Raw genomic sequence first — 21,287 nt, forward strand, 5'->3', positions numbered from 1 at the left:
TGCCAAGCGAAGGTTTGGCCTCCACCGACATTATTAACCCAAAAGTATTGTAATGATATTCACCTCAGCGCACAAACGTACAAAAAGTGTGCAACAGAATAGCAACACCCCTTACCGCTGCTGTTTGTCGTTCAGCTAAGGAATTTACATTGTTGTTGTTGCCATCAGGTTTACTTTTGAAAAATTATTTTCATCGCCTTATTATTGTTAAAGTTTTACCGAGGCTGGTTGCTATTCTTATTCATTGTTTTTTGTTTTTATTATTGTTATTGTTATAGGGGGTTTCTTACGCTTTCACATCGCCTTCGACAAAGCTTTGTTACAAAGTTTTCCGCAGCAGCACAACAAAAAAGTAACGCCGCCGGTTGATTAATTGCAAATTCCTTTTTCTGACAACCATAGGCGGCAACCGATGTTGAGTTGTTGTTGTGCTTCCCGAGTTTTTTTCTGTTTCTTTTCGGTGTATGTTTTCGTTTTTGGTTTGCAAGAAAGTGAAAATATTCAGTGAGCTTGAAATTAAATACCAACTGAAGATGAAATTGCATTTTTTGGTTTTATGCCTTCGGTTTTTCCCTTCGTTTTTTTTAGTTTAATTTTATTTGTGCACTTCAGTGGAAGGAAAGTACACATTTGATTATCTTTACTTAAAGTTTGGCTACTTCACTTTGCAATTAATCACATTTTTCGTACTTTTACATTTTTTAAGAAGCCGTGTTTCATACAAAATATTTGAGCGCTTGGCTGAGCTCCTCCTTCAATTTAAGTTGTGCGTCTTGGCGTTTCCCCGCAAATGAAAGGCTTGCACACGTGTATATGTACATTAGGGTGCGTCACCAAAAAAGTTGCGGGTGTTTTGTTGTTATAATTTGTATTATTCCTTGAAAATATATAATATTAAGTTAATACTTTTTCTTACTCTCTGCTAAAATGGTATACAGTTCAGTGACTCCTGTTTTATTTTTAATTAGATTCTTATATTTAGAAATAACTTCCTCTTAATAGTTTGCTTATGTTAAAGTATATTCTGCATGACCACACCTGTTGACGTCCAAAGAAAAAAGAAGGTTTATTTTAGCTAACATAAGTTAGCTGCGGTTCAATATTAAACCTCGCTCACATTTTACAACATCTCGTTCAGAGGAGATAATTTTATCATATGTTGTGACATGAACAGCGGGTTTTCTATTATTATTACTTTTTTTCATACTAATTTTAGATTATTACTTTCACAGCTTTGATAAAGCTGTTGTTTGAAATTCTGTTCACTTTATTGGGACTCTTAAGGAGTTCAATCCAATTGTGTTTGAGAAGACGGTTTCTGGTTTCTTCGAGATCACTGCATTCAGAAAAAATGTGCTTCAGAGTCAAAACATGTGGACAGAGCGGCAAGTGGTGGTGGATTGCCTATTAGAAGGTGTTGATGGGTGCAAAGAGTGTTACCTAGGCGGAGTCCTATGAACGTTTGAATGTGATTTTTTTGCAGCATTTGTTGGAAAAGTAGGCGTCGTGAGCTCTCGGTTTATGGCTGTGTAATGGTGGTTGAAATTAAACCAATTCCGTACTCTTGCGTTTCGAATGTGGTTTAGTACAAATCCCCTGACATCTACTTTTTCGACTGTTGATCTTTGTTGTTACAGGCATTGAGTTAGTCGATTGTGCGACACGATCTGCTGCTTCGTTGCCCATGATACCAATGTGTCCGAGTATCCATAGCAATTTAATCTTTTGGTCGTTTTCGATGAGCATATCTCTAATTGAATTGTCTGTAATCGAGACATGGGTTGGATTTTGGACTGCTTTCAGGACCGAAAAGCGGTCGGAACATATGAGGACTTTGGAAGCCGTCTTTAACGCCATAATGATTGCGCTGCGGATGGCGGTCGCTTCAATGTCTGGTAGTATATGCATTTTTAGGAAGTGTCAGATTTAGAGTCATCTGTGTACCATAACGCCCATTATTCCGCTTCATAGCGAGCTTTAAGTTCCAGGAATAACTGACGAAAGACACCAGCAGAAACATTGGATTTTTTTAGTCTTGAAAGACTAAGGACACACTATATTTTTTTAATAATCCAATGGTGGGTGGGTTGAAATGCGGTTTCCCTCGGGCCAGTGTAGATTTAAGTTCTTTACGGTCTTAAGAACTACATAGGTGCAAGGTAGAGGGAATACTTGGGCTGTTTTTTGTGAGCCGTATGTGTTTGATATTGTTGTCAATAAGTAAGTCTGATGAAAATGGTATTTTAAGTACCAAGCGAGCGTAGATTTCGCGTATTCTTTGCTGTAGTGTTGGTAGACCCGCTTTTGACAAAATGTTTTTTAATCGAATTAAAAAATGTATAACATTTTCAGACTTTCAGCCAGATATTTCGGAAAAATATTAATATTTATGTACATGAGCTGGGGCTCAACTCTCGCTCTGTATAAACGGAAAGTGAAAAAAAAGTTTTCATTTTTGTTTTCACAGACACTTTTCACTCTCTCTTTTCACCAACGATCAATGTCAAGATAAACTCAAAAGCGTGACTCGGTGAATTTGCTGGGCAGTTGAATGTATACATCTAAATCCAAATTGATGTTCAGGAATCGCTTTTTTGTTATCAAGAATGGGTCTTAGTTTGTAGATTATTAATTTTTAAAATGATTTATCAGTCTACACATTAACTAGAATTTATATTTATAAGCCAGCACAAGGGTGTATGTATGTATAATATTTATTCTGTGTATACATATAACGAAGAAAGGTTTCTCAGAGAAATTCCTTTTCGGATCACAGGTTGATCATTTTCGAAATCAATTTCGCACGGGAAACTGGGAGATATGGAACCCTAAAAGAACTGACTAGTCTCTGTTCAATATGGTTTTAACAATAAATTGAACAGGCGAACTTTTTCCTACTCATCCACTGATCAACAAGCAGGTGGAACACTTGCAGCGATCCTATCGGACGGCAAGAAAGACTTCCCTCAAGAGCAAGACGCTGACCGACTTGAAAAAGAAGTTTAGGAGGGTTTTTAACGTATGCTACCAAACTAAAAACTTGAAAAATTACCGTGTAATTTTGAATGAATACAAAAAAGCCATTAAATATGCGAAATGCAGCTCCTGGAAGGAGTACAGCGAGTCCATTGATTGCGCTTAAAAATGTGCTTGTATTCGCTACATCGCTATCTCTGCGGAAGAAGATTACAAAAGTAAGCTTCTCATTCTACCTACAACAACATACAGTCAACGCCAAAAATTCGTATACTTTCAAAGAAAATTTAAGTTGTGAAACGTGAATTTCACCATCTGAAGGAAGTAATTGCCAAGAAGTGGACTGTTGTGGCCAATAGCAGAGAGGTTGCCTTCCATGAGAACTACGTTGGGGTACACATATTGATGACGATTCGCCAGAATCTCCATGACCTTGTTTGGTAGGTTCTTACGCAGTCACCTTATTGACCAGACCAAGCAATTACAACATGTCCCTGTTCGTGGCAAATGATTGTCATGGAGAAAAAAAGAGAAAAGCTTGGGAAAGTCGACTGTCCCAGGTTTTTGGTGATGATAATAAACGGTTCACTTGACAGGGCTAGTTGGTTCAACAGAGAAAGAGACATAGTACAATTACCATCATAATGGCAACGGATCGTTCTAACTAAATCGTTTCAAGCGAAATAAATAATTCAAAGTCTTGCAGAAATAATAAATTGTTTTGTACTACATTTTATATATATAAAGAAAATAACCAAGTAATTCAAGTCGCCTCGTTCATTTGCCTCGCAACAGAGTATCTATTCGCAGCAGTTTGCTAAAACTCTCAATCAGCCACTTACTTTAAAATCACTGAGAGCCGGGAAACGTTCTGATGTTCTTTCCCCCTTCACTCTGAATTCTTTGCCCCCTCTTACAACCCATAGGCTTTCCGACGGTGTAAGAAATGTAAAAGTCGGGGTACTAGCAATTTTTAAGTGATGCTCTTTCGAAGATTTTCTACGCTTTTATATTTATGTAGATATTATTATAGAAAGGTTCGGTGACCCAACGAGCAGAGAAGAATTGTCATAAATAAAAATTGTGGGTTTATAAATAAAGCTTTTTAAAAATATTCATATTTTTTATTTACTTATTTAATATATTTTTTAAATTTATTTATGATAGCTCCACAGGCTCATACCTTCAAATATATATAATCACATGCATACACATGTATAACTAAGTATGCGTATGTGTATGTGTGGTTTGTTGTTATCCTCAAATACATCATCGCACTTTGTTTCTCATGAAATCCCAGAATATTTGCAAAGCGTCAAGATGTCATTTCAATGGCAATCAGAGATATCTTTTCAACACAAATAAGTCAGTGCATAAAAAACTTGTACAAGTATGTATGTAACTATGTAAATGTTATGCAACTGATTTCGTAAATTTATATATGTACATACATAAATGTGTCAGGAGTGAAATACATCAAATATAATAGGAATTGGTGTAAGCTGTCACTTGGTATTCAGAAGAAAAAAATGAAGGATTTGGCTTTCCTAAGAAAATCTGAATTTTAAAACGCAATGACACATCCAAGAAATCTTCATAAATGGAATTCAATGGAATAATGTAAGCGCTTGCAGCAATATGTGTAGCGTTACAATATTTTTATTTGTACTGCGCATACATAAGCATATAAGTACATGCACATATACATTTAAATAATAATACATATCAATATGAATGCATGTATGCAAGAGCATTTGTAAGTGATACGGCGTAATGTGGTTTAAACAGCGAAGAAGATTTCAGGAAAAGTAATTTGCTTTAATTTATTAATTTTATGATGTGAACCCCCCGGAACCGCACGGTATTTGTAAATATCGTCAGTATCGACAGACACACGATTAGTTCTCGGTTGTTGTATTGGGTTGCTCGGAAAGTAATTTCGTTTTTTCCCGACAGAGGATTTAATTGTATATTTTCACAGCTAATTTCACACTTAAGTCGCATTGTCATTATACGTTTTGACAGCTCATATAGCAAGGCTCATGTGTGAATAAATTCAATTGATTTTACAGAGTAGTTTTTGGTCGGTGCCCTTTTAAATATGGAGAGCAATAAGCAGCATTTTCGTCATATTTTACTATAGAAAAGGTAAAAATGCTGTTCAAGCCAGAAAGAAATGAACCGATGTGTTTGGAGAAGATGTGTTGACAATGCGCTAGGGCAAACCAGTTCTGCAAAATTTCGATGTCGAAGATGGGAAGATGAGGAGGAAGGCCGGTTGAAGCTGATAAAGATGCGATAAAGGCATTAGTTGATACAAACCGGTGAATAACAACACGTGAGATCGGTGAAAGGATAAATTTATCGAATGTAACTGCTTATGACCACCTTAAAGGACTGGGTTTAACCTCGAAGCTCGATATATGGGTTTCGCATGTCCTCATGGAAAGAAATTTTTGGCGTCGCGTTGACGTCTAAGCTTCACGAAAATAATCCATTTTTGAAGTGCATGAGTTGTGCATAACAATGTCAAATGCAAGAAACCATGCAGCAGAAAAGATGGGCCGGCTCAAAGCATTGCAACAGCCGATATTCATCAAAAAAAGGTGATGCTGTCTGTATGGTAAGATATTAAAGAAGTCACTTTTTTTGAGTTTTTACCAGATAACACAACAATTAATTCGGAAGTCTACTGTCATCAGCTGGGCAAACTGAATGATGCAATTCAACAGAAAAGGACAACCAGAAAAACAGAAAAGATGTAGTGTTCCACCAAGATAATGCGAGACCTCATACAAGTTTGGTCACTCACCAAAAAAGTTTACAGCTTTGAGGGGATAGTACATCCCCACACCCACCATATTCTCCAGACTTGGCCCCTTCAGATTATTATTTGTTCCGGTCACTGCAAAATTTTTTGGACGGTAAAACACTTTACCTCAAATGAACACCTTAAAATTCACCTGGATCAGTTTTTTTCCAGCAAAGACCAAACATTTTATGAGCGAAAAGATGGCAAAAGCTGTTGGATCAGAATTGGCAATATATAATTTAATTAAATATTTCTTCATTATACGAAGATCGTCGTTCATTTTCACCACAAAAAAACGAAATTACTTTCCTAACAATCTAATAGTCTTAGCAGCATTAATATTTCCCACACATATTTGAGAAATACTGCTGGAGTGGCAAACCTTTACCAGATATAAATTCGGGTGGTTCCGGTAACGTAGAACTGACTATCGTGAGAAAGACGATTGCTTCTCTAAGTTGAGTCCATTTAGTAAACATGACCACTGAATCATGCATGGTATAACTACTTTATCATTCTGTATTAGTAGTTTCCATATGCCTTACTTTATAAATGGATTTAAAAAGTGCAAGGAACTTCAGTCCTTATCCTTAGCAATACAAATCAGCTATGAATTCATAAGTAATCGGTTTTTGGAATGGAAGTTCTGAATTCAAAGGATATTTATTTGCATTTGAAAGTTCTGCATGCACTGTGCGCATAGTTTTATTCATTTCTCTTTTTTTTAATTTGTAGTTTGCCTTCGCCATCAGATTGAGGTGCTCAGGCCATAAGCTAGGCTTAAGCTACAGACACTCTAGTATTCTTAAAAACTTTGAGTGCATCCCCATGGTGCTGGATCATTGTACACCCTCGCTGGGTCCGAGCGGTACTTTTCCAATTCATATTCCCTCATGGCAGGAGTGGGCGGTATGCAACACTTGGAGACAGGGTACGGCAAACATGTTTACGGATGGCTCGAAGTTGGACGGAAGAGTTGGTGCAGAGTATTCTGCGAGGAGCTCCCCTCCAAGCTCAAATTTAGGCTTCCGGACCACTGCAGTGTTTTCCAAGCGGTGTTAGCCGCAATGAAGGAAGCAGTGGATGTGTTGCTTACTTCTGTAATTATTGTAAAGGACGTTGATATCTAATCCGACAGGCCATCGACAATTAGGAGAATGCCTGACATATCTCTCGATTGCATCCGAATTTTTCGTTATTAGACTCATTTGGGCTCCCTGTCACAGCGGCGTAGAGGGAAACTTCTGGGCTGAGGAGTTGGCTAGACAGTGAACCCAGGAGACGGTTTCATCGCCAAACGAGAAGATTGGGGATTGAGATTGATTGAGAACCTGTGGTCTACTCCAGGAAAGATGGGCCTCACGCCAACTCAGCGAGCGATGGGCCACAGAAAAATCGGGGGCGCTTAAGGAAACTTTTAAGGCTAGCAAAGCCGCATCTTTCGAATTTGGTGGTATCCTTACTGGACATTGTGAGTTAGGCTTCCATGCGGTGATACTTGAAATTGCTTCAAGGTGTTTCTGCACAAGCTATCTGGAGCATGAGGTGGAATCATCTGAGCATCTTCTTCTCAGCTGTCCCGCTTTCGTCGAGCAAAGATATAGACAACCGGGCTCTCACTGTTTTGCTACACCTGCGGATTTTGCGGGTTTAAATATCACACACCTGATGAAATTCATCAGTAGCTTGAATCAGTTATACGAATGTAATTAGCCAATGTCGGTCGTCAACCGCTAATGCAAAGCTCCTTCTTTTTTTGCCATTTGTTTGGTTGTTTTCCTGCGGGAAAAAGGGTGTATTTTAAGGTTTGTGCTTTTACATTTTTTTGTATAATATAGGTTGTTGATGTTGTTGGTTTAGCAGATTATCAGCAAACTAGCCCTGTCTAGTGTAAGTTTATTCACAGTTCACTTTCATATAATAACTCAACATTTTAGCAATATTCTCCTAAATTTTCTTTTCAAAATATTGGAGATTGAGCGACTGAGAGTGAATCTCCAGAGGCGTCTCGAGAAAAAGTTGTTTTACGGTGTACATCATTTCCCACAACAGAAACATCTGAAATAAAAAAATCATTTGTTAAGGGGTTGCGAGTAGCCAGGGGCTCGAAAAAATGATGATTTTCAATACTTTTTGTTTGCTAGTCGATCGCTTTATTTTACAAAAATAAAAATATAGGATTAATACATCTTGTTTCGACTTGACTTTAGCAAAATTTCAAAAAAAAAAAAAAAGAAATTAATAATTTTAAAAGTTATCGCTGTTTGTGTAGAGCCCGTTTCTCCACAAATCCCTTCACAAGTCCTTGGAGATTCACCTAAAATCAGCCGACAAGAGAAATTAGTTTTATTAAAAGATAATATTGTGCCTGATCGAGGAACAAAATGGCGGCCTCAGGAAATATTTTTCGGATTTTCGAGAAAAAAACCAACAATTAATTGTTTAAAAAAATCGAAATTTTTTGAAAAAAAAATCCTTCGATCAGGCACAAGTTTCTTATGTTTTTCAAAAGCAGTATACATTTTATTGAAATCTACCAAGCGGTTTTGAAGTTACAGTGATCACCAGTACAAAAAACATAGTTTTAAGGTTTTGCTATCGGCTCCGGAGCGCCCGAGCGCCCTTTGTTAATTGTTGAATAACTCGAAAAGTCGGATTCACTTCCAATTTTCAGACAATTATTGTATTTTTAAGAAAATGCAAAAAAAAATCTAATTTGTTGAAAATTCTGACTACCTCTAACCCCTTAAAAGAGATGCTTCTTGAAGTATATTTTCTAAAAGTATTTTTTTCCATTTTCAATTTTTCCTAGAACTTTGTAGCCAAAGTTGGTAAAACATCGGTTAATTTTTTATTGTAAATTTACAATTATTTTGTTATTATATTTGATGTAGATTTATAACAAAGATTTTTGTAACCAATTTTCGAACGATTCCTTTTTAGACAATTTTTCAAGTTTTTAAAAGATTTATTGGTGAAAAATGTTAAACAAAAAAATCGGCATAGATTTTATTTTAATTTGGAAATTTTTTTAAACGTGCGTTTACGAGATGTGTTCAAAAAGTATCGCGAATTTTGAGTTTTTGCAAAAATTATTTATTTATTCATTAATATATTTTTTCTCCCCTTCAAAGTAATCACCACGAGATATTATGCACTTGTGCCAACCTTTTTTCCGATCTTTGAAGCACTTCAAAAGCAAAACTTATACATTCGACCGAACTTGGTGCGCCTTTTTCGGTCTTGGTTCGTGCGGCAGCTTCTATTGAGATGACTGAGCTTTAGTTTCCACGTCATAACCATAAACCCACTATTCGTCACCAGTTATGACCCTCTGGAGCAAATTTGGGTCGTCGCGGACAGAGTCCAACAATCCATTAGCAATGTTCATGCGATGCTGTTTTTGGTCGAAATTGAGCAGTTTTGGTACGAATTTTGCGCCGACCCGTCTCATGCCCAAATCATTGAAAAAAATCGAATGGCACAAGCCAATCGATATGTCTGATATGTCTAGGTCCTCAGCAACTTCTCCAACTGTGATTCGACGATTGGCCAATACCATTTTCTTCACTTCATCAATTTTTTCGTCTGTTGTTAAAGTGCTCGGGCGTCCGGCACGCTTTTCGTCGTTCACATCTTCTCGGCCTCCTGGGAACATTTTGTACCACCGATAAACGTTGCTTTGGCCCAAAGTAGCTTCTCCGTATGACACAGTCAACATTGGGAATGCATCCGCTCACTTAATTTCGTTTTTCACATAAAACTTTATACAAGTTCTTTGATCCATCTTTTTGAATAGGTAAAAATCGAAGACGAGCCGAAACACGTGCAAGCAAAGCAGCTTTCAACAATTAACTGAACATTCAAAATGGCCGAACTCGTCGGCATGAGTGAGAGCCATGAGTACCAACGTATCGCCACAAAAAAATTAAAATTCGAATATACGTAACTTGCGAAAATTCAAAATTCGCGATACTTTTTGAACACACCTCGTATACCGATATGTCGCGCATACGCTTATAGCTATTTATAGATATCTTGTGTCACCGTAAATTATGGGTAATAATTTATATAATTTACAATAAGTACAATAAAAGACCCAACGAAAAGTTTTCTATTAATTTCATCTGCCCTCTGAAAAAATTCCCAAACTATTCTATTTTTCTCCACCGCTAGAGTGGCGAAAATCCCTTAAGTGATTTTCTACTATACAAAATATCTAAATACACATTTACCAAAAACAAAATGTTCATGAAAATTACTCAACTACCGTTACATATTAAAGTCAGTATTTTTTTCTGCTCTCACTCTCTTTTCCGCTTCCATTTACTCATCCTTCAACTAACCTACGAAAAATGTCAAACACCGTTACCGTTATTGTCGACACCAATGCAACAGTGCACTGGCAATAATAATGGTAAGCACAACTACAATAACAACAATTGCTGCTGGACAACCAACGAGTAGCTTAAATCATCATCCGCATCAACAGCAACAGCAACCAGCGACGACACTAGGCTCAACCATAACCGCAACTGCAACCGCAAACAATTCCAATTACCAGAGATCAGCATCCCAGCAGCAACAGCAACAACAACATACACAGGCGTATCACCATCCATCATCGTCAACAGCGTCATCGTCAGCGACACATAACAGCTATTACAACTCATTAACATTAAATGGTGTTGGTACTGGCGTTGGCGGCAACAACAACATCAGCAGCAATAGTAACTGTGCCATAAACAACAACAACGACACCGGCAGCAACGTCAAAAACAGAGTTGCCGCAAAAAACATTTCACTAAGTGGTTTCGTCACCACAGCGGAGCAAGAGAGTTGTGGTGTTGTTGTAGACCACAATTCATCTCACTACTCAACGCGACCTTCGTCATTGTATAACGGCAGTGGTAATATTGCTGACGACGGCCAGACTGTAGGTAACAGCGGCAGATCCACAACAACAATAACAGCAGCAGCAGCAGAGGAAACCGCAAGCGTAGACCAACAACAGCCACAAAGTCATGAACCGGCAGCAGTCGCAAAGTCACCAACAAAAACTGTGAATTTATCGCAAGCGCTGCTCTCCACATCACCACCGCTGCTGAACGATCAAATATCGCTACTATTTCCAAAGTGTCGACCACGTCAATCATCGCCCAATAGCAACGCTCCAGCCAGTCGCAGCAGCAACACGCAGAGTAAAAGTCAGAATAGTTGCGATAGTGAAGTCTTGAGCGTTACGCGAACGCTCCAAAGCGAAGCATACATTTCAAACACCGTCAACAGTCACAATAAGCGCGTGAACTCTTCACTTGAGCACGACGTGGGCAACGAATCTGCAACGAACGTGAGAGCAGCACCACCACAGCCGCCGTCATCACCGCCGACCACTACAAACTATTATAAAAGCGTCAATATTATCACCCAATCACCACCACCGCCCTCAACGTCTTCGGTATCATCCGAGTCGCTGTCGTCGGTGACGCCGCGCATTTCTACGAATCCCTTTCTCAGTCACACAGACAGCGTAGAGAAAAAACCACTCGAACGCGCATCACGCCATCAGCACAAATACAGCGACGAAGAGAGAAGTGCCGTAAGCAATCGTCGCGCGCGCAACGACAAACGTGACGCTGTTCACTACAACGATCACGGTATCTGCGACGACGACGAGGACGAAAACATTAACGATAACAATATCGTAGAAGACGAAGAGCTGCCAGTGCCCTCGTATCCTCCAACATTTTACTACCATACCGAAACCAAACATTCACAACCACAAACGCGACAACGTCATCATCAAACCGGCGACAGCAGCAATAGTTACGAAATGCCGCGCAAACGCGCCAGTTATGGGTCGCATCACCACGCCCAGCAGCCGTATACACATTTCGCAACCTCAGCGACACAGCAGCATCAACAAATACAGTTGGCACAGCATAAACAGTCAAACCATAACTCGAACGCAGCAGCGGGCAGCTTGAATCAAAATCCATTCATTAAAGATGGCAACTATTGGGAAGGACGTGAAGCGCCAGTATCAGCGCATAGCGCAGATAATACTGAACGTGCGCGTTTACCGCCCCACTATAATGACATAGACGACGCGGAGTCACACAACATACCAACGCCTGTTAGCACACAATCGTCAACGTTCGGTCCAACGACCACGACAGCACCAATTGCTAGCGCAGCGTCCAGCACCTCCGCTCGACGCGCCTATCACCAGCAACAGCCTTATACAAATAGTGTCCCACCCCGGCAACATCATCCACAGCAGCTGCAGCGGCCACAAGCGCACATCAGCCGACTTAGTCGAACTACTGTTGAACCAGGCACTGGAGAACATTTTGCCGAAACGGCTTCAAAACACGGATTCCACCAGAAACAGCAACAGCAACAAAGTAGTCTACAAGCCGTGCAAAATTCATGTTCCGAAGGTCTCACTCCACTCGCCAGTCATTATTTGTATGGCAGCAAAACATCGCTGGAACAACAGCACCAACAAAATGTCATTAATGTCGGCGATAACAGTATACTCGTCGAGCGTGAAGTAAGAGAACGTGATAGAGAACAACGCGAGCAGCGAAAAGCGGCGGCAGCGTATGGCGAGTGGGAAAGAGAACGTGAACGAGAGCGAGAATGGGAACTGGAACGTGAACGAGAACGAGAAAGGGAAAGAGACAAGGAAAGAGAAAGAGAAAAAGGGCGAGACCGCGAACGCGAACGCGATTTTGAAAGGGAGCAAGGCCGTTTCAGTGAGCTCTACTTGGGCGGCTCACAACAGTATCAACCAGCAAAACATCGTAATTCCAGAAAAAACAGCACTGTCGGTGATACAAATGGGCATCCTGCGGTCAGCAATGGTGAAGTGGTAGTCTTTGATGATATCACCGAGAGTTGGCAAAGTGAGTATGAAAAGTATTGTTCGTGGGCAATAGGTCCAAAGCGTTCGGTCACAAGAGAAAGAGGAATGGGGTTGGTTCGTGATTGGTAATAGTTGAGCCTTCTGCTTTTTTCCCGAAAGTAACATATGTAGGTCTCACGAAAGCGCTGAAGCTTTTGGTTTCCGACTTGTTTAGGAGGCGGAGAACGTCTTGTGTATCTCCTTCCGGAACATACCAATAGGAAATGCATCAAAACAGGGTATAGTGTTATGCCCCACAACTTACTGTTTTGCGTGTGGTAATATGGCATCGGTAGTCTAGCGTAAGTGGACGTTCCTTGCATTTTTCCCAATTTACCAACTTTCCCTGTTTATAAAACAAAAAAACAACCCTATCCTTTCCATCCTTACTCCCGCACAATGGTCTGCGCATTATTTGCATTGTGGCTACTAAAAACAAGCAAAAACAAAGCAAAAGCCACAGTTACACATTGCATCAAGTTGCGCCAGCAAGAGGAAGCGGGCAGCCGCGGTAATAGCGCAGACACACAACTTCACCGAAGTCCTCAACTATATGTAAGATTCTTCTGGTAGAAAAATGTGGCACACAGATGGCGCTCCAAGCAGTAAGAAGGCATTGTTCCTAAGCAACGACAGGTGGGCATTCCCACTACTTAGGACTGATCACGGCAGGCTAATGACCTACCCTGTCAGAAATCAAATAGAGTAACGAATCTAACGCAAGACAAATCTTGTCGAGGCCCTATGCTCCCGAGAGGACTGAACAAGAAGAAAACAAAAATATGGCCTAGCCAGCTGATCGACTTAAATGCCACCAACAACTTTTCTTGGCCCTTGTCCTAAGTGATACGGAAGCTTATTGCGTAATCAAGGAGAACAATCGCGTGCAGGAGAACTAACTACCCCAATAAACTTGGGGAATTTTCACTGTAAGCTTCGATGTGTCATCGACCTAACTCGTGAGCCATATGGTGATTAGGGATGCAGTAGTTTTAATAGTCCAAGTAGCGTGAGGTTAAAGAATGCTCAGGAGAAGACACCATCCTGTTGGAGGGAGCCTCTGTTTAATGCTTCTTTGTTTGCTATCGAAAAATTACTCATGGCTATCGATTACGTGGATAATTCGTCGATTACCATTTCAATGCCAATAATGTAGAAGGGATCTCGATATTCTTTAGTGGAGTTTTTCCATAGTTTTTAGGCTTAGTAGAATCGAAAACTTTCGTAAATGTAACGCTACTGAGACAGCTTGTTACAGGAACGCTTTTGATTTAGTCCACCGAGATATGTTGTAAGAATGGAAGTCCTCGAGAAAGTACGCTCGTTTGATTCAAAATTCATCCCAATGGAACTAATTACGATAAGGACTACTGAACAAGGGCAATTATTTTATATTATGATTAACAAGATGGAATCGTTATATAGTAAAAACTTCGCTGTACATTTTTAAACCATAAATCAAAAATACTGCTTCTCAAATTTTTGTGTCTGGTTGGCCGGTGGAATAATTGACTACCCCACTCAATGACTCCGTCGATTCGTGGTAGTCAAATAAACGTTTATGTTATGGCGCCTAATAGTTATCCATTGTATATAGTGCGACAATAGTAAAATTTAAGCACATGAGATGGCAGAGCTTATCCAAAGTACAATCATTGAAGTCTGCCAAATTGCAGCATTCCATAAAATTTTTTTCACATTTACAGCAGACCGTAACAGTACGGCTTCCGCATTTATCTAACCTACAATCATCAACATTTTTCTTAACTATTTTTTGCTCACAGACTTGAGAGTAACAACCGACACAAGTGTCCCAACAATGCCACCTGCTTCGACTCGACAACACTTACAGCAGCAACAGCAGCAGCAGCAGCAGAGCCACAGACAGCCCACATCCTTGACACTGGTTGACGACAAAGACGAATACGTTGAACAAGTCATCAGCCAGCATGCCGATGTGGAGGTAGCAGGAAATCACAACACTAGCAACAATAACACGTCAATAATGTATAAGGATCATCCAAAGAGATACTTGGAGCGAAGTAGCTACACAATGCACGCAGTGGAAACGCGACACGGCATCATAGGTACGCTAGTCTTTGGGGACTACACCTTTTACTTTTTTCAGTGGATTTATTGCCAACAGCCACCAATGACACTATTTTATATTTTGTGCACAGAATACGAGGGCTCACCACGTCGCATTGGTGCGCAAACACTTGGCGTTATGCCCGCGGATGATGAAGCCGAGGAAGCGATGGCGGTGGCGGCGGCAGGTGCAGAGGAGGAAGTAGAAGTGGATGTAGATGTGGGACTGCCAATGCAACCAAATTCGTCGCACGTACAGCAAACGCATAGCCAGCAGCACTCAACAAAGGTAGCTACAACGGCAACAACCTCTAATAATGGCGGTGGTGGCAGTCAATATACAACAGTAACAACTACGCACAATTCGCCACAGCAACAATATCCGGCGCGTCCCGGTTTCCCACAGGTGAAGCCATCGCTTGCTGGTGTTTGTTTTTTTTTTTTTGTTTTTTGGTTTACTATTTCACTATCGTTGACCTCAACATTTCTCATTGCAGCGTATTATTTCACCGCCGCGTGAGAGCACTCCGCCAATAATGCTGCTGAGCCATAATAATTCTAAACAGCAACAACAACAACAGCAACAGCTAGATTATCAGCAACAACTGCAACCACAAGCGTTGCCGCAACGGCAATCGTCACCGCCCACGGCTTGCACTTTGGACAATAACGCCGAGGATACAAGTAATGATGTATCCGAGATTGGCACAATTTCCGATTTGACCACACCGGAGGCAATATCGGCAACGGGTGCGCCAACAACGCCCACACGTACCACCGATTCACCGGCGGTTAATGCGACCAACAATACAGCAATGCCACCAAGTACGAGCGCCATGGCGTGCAAACCAGTAGCGACGTTTAGTAGCAGCGCCTTTAGCATACCAACCAAGTCTTCGACGTTCGACTACCTCTACGAATTCTCCGAGACGCGCAAAGTGCTCGAGGAGTTCTTCAAGTGCCCCTCGATGGACGATCGGCCGGTTGAAAATGGCAGTGATGTTGATAGTATCGTAAGTACAGAAGGGTTATGGGTTATCAGTTATAAGTCATAGATTATCGCTCATGGGTTACAGGTTAAAAGTGATAGGTTATACGTAAGAAGTTATAGGTTACATGTTATATGAAAACAATATACATACATAATATCATTAACTCCAGGAGTAGCGTGGGGCCAACAAAAGAAAAGTGAGTGGAATGTACTATATTAAAACTTCATTTGTATGGAAAAATCAAAGCACACAGAGCAAACAGAAGTTCGGCCAAGCACCTATCAAAGGATGCACGAGCAATTTCTTCATGTAGATTATAAATTACGTATTATAGATTATGGATTATAGGTTATAAGTTATACCACCTTGATTAAAAAGTTCCCGCAATATATTCATAAAATTCGAAATACAGTATGTGTCAGAAAAAAAGAAACGCGATTATTCATGAAGTATAAAATATATATATTTAAATTTTTTTTTTCATGAAAGTATGTACAAAACTACGAGTCGCAATTACTCAATAAGCCGTGTAGCCTGGCATCTCCTTCATGCTTTGAACCAGCTTTTCTGGGTAGCTCGTCGACAAAGAGGACTAGATTTTGCGAACTTGACGTAGGAGTTGCTTTAAATCATGGGCTGGCCTTCCGACTAGATGCGCTTTCAGAGTTCCTCACACATTCTAAATGTGGTTGGCGTCTGGGGACTGGGAAGGCCAGTCCAATACTGTGACGCCATTTTCTTCTTTTGTTGTTTCTCAATGTGTTTTCTGAGAGCAGCGGTTTTGATGATGTGGGACGGTAGGATATGTTCGCCGTCTTTAGACGACGTTCAATGGTGTTGATACTCATTCTAATCTATTCCCTTTTTAACCAGAACTGATTGTGCTTGGCGTAGTCACAAAGAAGAGTCATGCAAAAAAAGTTGGACGATCACTTTATCCTGCTTTTTTGTCGTCATTCGCTTCAAGCCGCGCTCGGAAAAGTCATCAACATTTTTGTACACCTTATACCGATGATTCCACATCACAACAAACTTTTTAATCACCTTTGCAGCGGAGGCGTGAGATAAAAATACCGCCTCACAACGATTCGCGTACTTATCATCACTTGTTTGGTTGCGTTTACGGGAAAGTTTCGAACAACACTAACCTGAGCTAGGACTTGCGTCGTAGCTCTTGAGTGGGACTATTATGCAGCAAAAAGCAGAACCAAATATATCTTCTGACAAAGACTGTACAAGTTTATGCCTCAAAAGTGATATTATCGCCTACAAAGTACTCCCCCCACCAAGTGCAAGGTACTTAGGCCAGTGTTTGATCCAGCGCTCGAAACATTTGTGGAACTCTATTTCCGGTATAGCCATCAGAGCCATCTTCGATTTTTCCATTACTTCCTTTCAGTTGTTAAAACGCGCTCCCCATAGAAAAAAGTCGAAGGGAGCCATATCAAATTACGGATAAGAAATAATTTTCTCCATGAGGTCAATAGGCCATGAAGAGAAGAGAATACTTATGTTGCAACCAGACTTATTTGGCCGCATATAGCTTAAAAATGGTCAGGCTGGAATCACTCAACTTCTAAAGAAAAAACATTTCAAAGGTCGTGGCTTGTGTCACCGGTCATTGGCTGTTGGGTGGCACTCTTCTATGCTAGGAATATTTTCGCATGAATACTGCAGAAGTTGCAGAGACGAGGAAGAGGAAGAAACCGTAGAATACTTCCTCTGCAATTGTCCAGCCTTGGCTAGGAGTAGAGCGAGGTTGTTAGGAAAATACTATTTTGACTCGCTTGCCGAACTATCCGGTGTTGGGATAAAACTTTCTATGCTTCATAAGAGCGTCGAAATGGTTCCATGATAAATAAACACTAAAGTTCCCGTGTTACACCATCGGACCGCAACGGACCAATATGGTCTAAGTGAGTTGGCTACTCTGGCCGAGAGCCACAAAAACCTAGCCTAACCCTATCAGGTGAATTCGATAGGTGTTGGATAATATTCGTTTCGTTCTTGGACAAAAATTCTCGGACAATTATGGTACTGTGCGACGGTACATTATCGTGGGGCAAAATTCACGAGTTACTTTCCAACAAATTATTTCTCTTTCGTGAATTGATTGACTTAAACGTCTCATAACGCCCAAATAACAGTCCTTATTAGCTGTCAACCCTTCAGGCCAAAATTTGTGGTGTAGAATGCCATTGTAATCCATAAGAACCGTTAGAACTGCTTTCGTTTTAGGATCAAAACTATGTGGTTTTTCGGAGCTCTCCACTCACTCCCACGTCACTTCATAAGCCCACGTCCCATCTCCAGTAATGATGTTCTCGGATCGATCGGATCGGTCGGATTCAGCCTTGCAAGTTATGTCTTTGGCGATATCAACGCGGTCCCTTTTTTGTATGAAATCCAGTTTTATAAGCAACAGGTAACAATAACTTTTTTTCATAATAAAGTTCAAGCCACAGGTACGGTATCTTTAGGGCCGATCCACGCCATAGTGCCCATGACGGTTCGTTCTCGACTCGTTCTTGGCTAAGTAAAATTGTATGAGATACGAAACAATGTACCCATTCATAGTATCCGTAACAGTAAAAATTCGGTGCGGTCCTATTCCGGTCACGATAACTCTCAAATAAATTTTTGTTCTAGATAAATGAAACTTGGAATGACATGGCCTCTAAGGAGAATTCTACTTACTACTTACCCCATGAAACCTAAACTGAGTCAGATTATTTAATGTGAATATCGTAACATTTTACCAGACTAAAAACGCAACGAGAATGAACCGTTATTGGCACTGCGGTGTAGAGTGACTCTCATTGTCGTGAGCACTAGGTCAATAGCATAATTTGTGCAATCAGCAGTCTAGTAACTCATCTGTTAGATACAAATCGAAGACAGATGGTTAACAATTGCAAATCATTCATATTTCATTTTTATTCTTAGGACATTCAATACGAGTTCCAAAACAATTTGGATCGTGGCGACGATGATGATTTAGACTCCCACTCAAATATTAATGTAGATGCAGAAGATGAAGACGATGAGGAGGAGGAAGACGAAGATGATGATGATGATGGCCTAATGGGTGTGGATATGGATGATATACATCCCCAGCACCACCACCACCACCAGCTACAGCAACAGCATAACAACCAAATGCGGCAGCTGCAAACGACATTGCAACAGCGCAACAGTCATCGAGAATCACAGTTACATTTGCAAGCATCACCAACGCAATACCGCCATCAGCAACAACAACCACAACAGCAACATCAAAAACAACATCAACAATACCTCCAGCAGCAGCCACTGCAACAATTGCAATCGCAACAGGAGGAACAACAACAAAGATCAACTAATCATCGCAATCGTGCACAACGTCATCAACAACAAAACAGCAGCAGCAATAATAGCACCAACAATAGCAACATCTACAATAATTCAGGGCATGCACATCGGCGGCGCTTTACCGCTAGCCCATTAATGCGTGACTTTGATTTCTTCCTGGATTCGGCCAGTCGCAGCAGTGGCGAACAATTGGATCAACAAGATGGTGTCAATCACAATCAGTTGGACACACCGAGCACTTACCGTTATTCGCCTGAGACAACGGACTACGACTCAAATTGCGGAGATTTGGATAGTGAGTATTAGAGATGTGTGCGGGATATGCTTTGATCTTTCTTTTTGTGGTTGGAGGACTCGTGACAGAGTTCGAAAGAAAGTAAGAGTCAGAGTTCCAATAGCGGCATGCCACTGCAATTTTTATAGCTTTTGTTTTGGTAAATGAATAAAAATAGTGAAATTAACGCGAACTGTGATGAGAGTGCATCTGAAAATATTCTCAAAACTAATTTGATCTGAAACATTGACTGACAGCAAACTGGCAGCTGCATAAACCAGCCTCTCCGGTGAAAGCTACGATGCGCTAGACAGGGTTAGTTTACTGAGAAGGCAGCCTTTGATCAGGAAAAATCCGAGTCATTCCGGTAACTATTCTAACGAGGTGCAGAACAATACGAACCGACAACTACTGGACCGGATAGTATACAGACAGACGCTAAACGACTGTCTTCGTTCCCACTATAGTCGGTTCTACGTTAGCGGAATGACCCGGACTATATCCGGTCAAGGACTGTCACTCCAGCAACATTCCCCATATCTGTATGGGAAATGTTTATACTGCTACAACAACCACAACGCTAAATGACATTCATCGGAAGACATCTACCACTTTCCTAAACGCCCGACCCCCGAATGTCTTTATCGAACTCCAACCACCACCTATTGTAGACGAAGGGTTTCATCTGCCTCGCGAGATCTGTGTAAGTTTTGCCCAATTACGTTCTAGGTACTGTAGCAGATTAAACTCCTACCTATTCAGAATCGAAACCGACATATCCAACTTATGTCCAGCATGCAAAAGCACTCCGGATGATACTAACTACCTTTTGGCATGCCCCATAACCTACTCACCTAATACTCCTCTCACTCTGGACCCAACTTATCGAAGTTTCTTGAGAGATGGCCGGTAACTTCATTGCACTGACAGGGTTTAGTAAGCTGCTATAGTATAACAACAACAACCACCACCTTCTCCGGACTCTAGAGTCTACGTTAGTACAATTGAGATTTTTATCCATCCAAAGAATGTTAAGCAATATTCTCGAAGTGAATAGAAATCACTAGTTCTCACCCATGTCTACCGAAGACGGATATAACTACAACTGATTTCAGTATCGTAAATCCAACGGATTAGGAAATAACAGACCCAAAAATCTAGATTTGTGTTTACTTATAAGAGACTTGAAACGTTTAGTAACTCCCTTTGCGAAAAAACAAAAACCTTTAATCTTTTTTTTAACAGGTCTCTCGGGCGAAATAAATGGCGTCTCAACATTCTGTTCGAATTACACAAAATACTATGCCTCCAGCATGCCCGTGCTGGAGGACGGTCTCTCGTCGGGGCATACCTCCGACACGGAGAATAACAACCAAAATAATCTCAACAGCAACTTGCAGCAGCCGAGCACTGCGATACATCACAACCCCATCGGTAGCGGAGGCATTTCGATGCTGATGGACATGAAGCGCTTATCCACTAATAATAGCATAAATAGCATGAATAATCTCACTATATCGACAGCAGATGGTGGGGGTAGTGTTGGTGCTGAGCCGCGGAACAACTCGATATCGTCGAATATTTTGCGCGATACTCCCTACTTGCGCAAAAATGACAGCCCTACTGCAATAGTGGGCTTACAGGAGGATTCCGGACGCGATTCGGCACGCTCGAGCTCGAAACGTGATGGACGGGGAGGTGAACGCGAACTACTAGGACAGAGTCCTACAAATAACAGCAACAATAAAGTATTCAAGAATATTGATCCTGAGCTGGATTCTCTTTATTCGATTAGTAAGTATTGTGACGATCACATTTATGTATTTATATGTTTTTTATGGAATTTCAAAGAGCTCACAGAGTTTCGTATCTCCTTGCTACACT

At 40.7% G+C, this 21,287-nt stretch overlaps 1 protein-coding gene across 3 annotated transcripts in view; it reads left to right on the forward strand.

Annotated features, from left to right (window-relative positions):
* Positions 1-21,287, forward strand: part of LOC128857276 (uncharacterized) — a 100,942-nt gene that overhangs the window by 61,018 nt on the left and 18,637 nt on the right. For all 3 annotated transcript variants that reach the window (XM_054092960.1, XM_054092961.1, XM_054092962.1), the window contains exons 2-7: positions 10,187-12,699; positions 14,483-14,785; positions 14,879-15,192; positions 15,284-15,799; positions 18,725-19,424; positions 20,649-21,197. In XM_054092960.1, coding sequence (XP_053948935.1) covers positions 10,203-12,699; positions 14,483-14,785; positions 14,879-15,192; positions 15,284-15,799; positions 18,725-19,424; positions 20,649-21,197 — 4,879 coding nt within the window. In that variant the 5' untranslated portion in view covers positions 10,187-10,202. The remainder of the gene's footprint in view (positions 1-10,186; positions 12,700-14,482; positions 14,786-14,878; positions 15,193-15,283; positions 15,800-18,724; positions 19,425-20,648; positions 21,198-21,287) is intronic.

This window comes from Anastrepha ludens, chromosome 3 (genome assembly GCF_028408465.1).
Source record: "Anastrepha ludens isolate Willacy chromosome 3, idAnaLude1.1, whole genome shotgun sequence".
Lineage (NCBI taxonomy): Eukaryota > Metazoa > Arthropoda > Insecta > Diptera > Tephritidae > Anastrepha > Anastrepha ludens.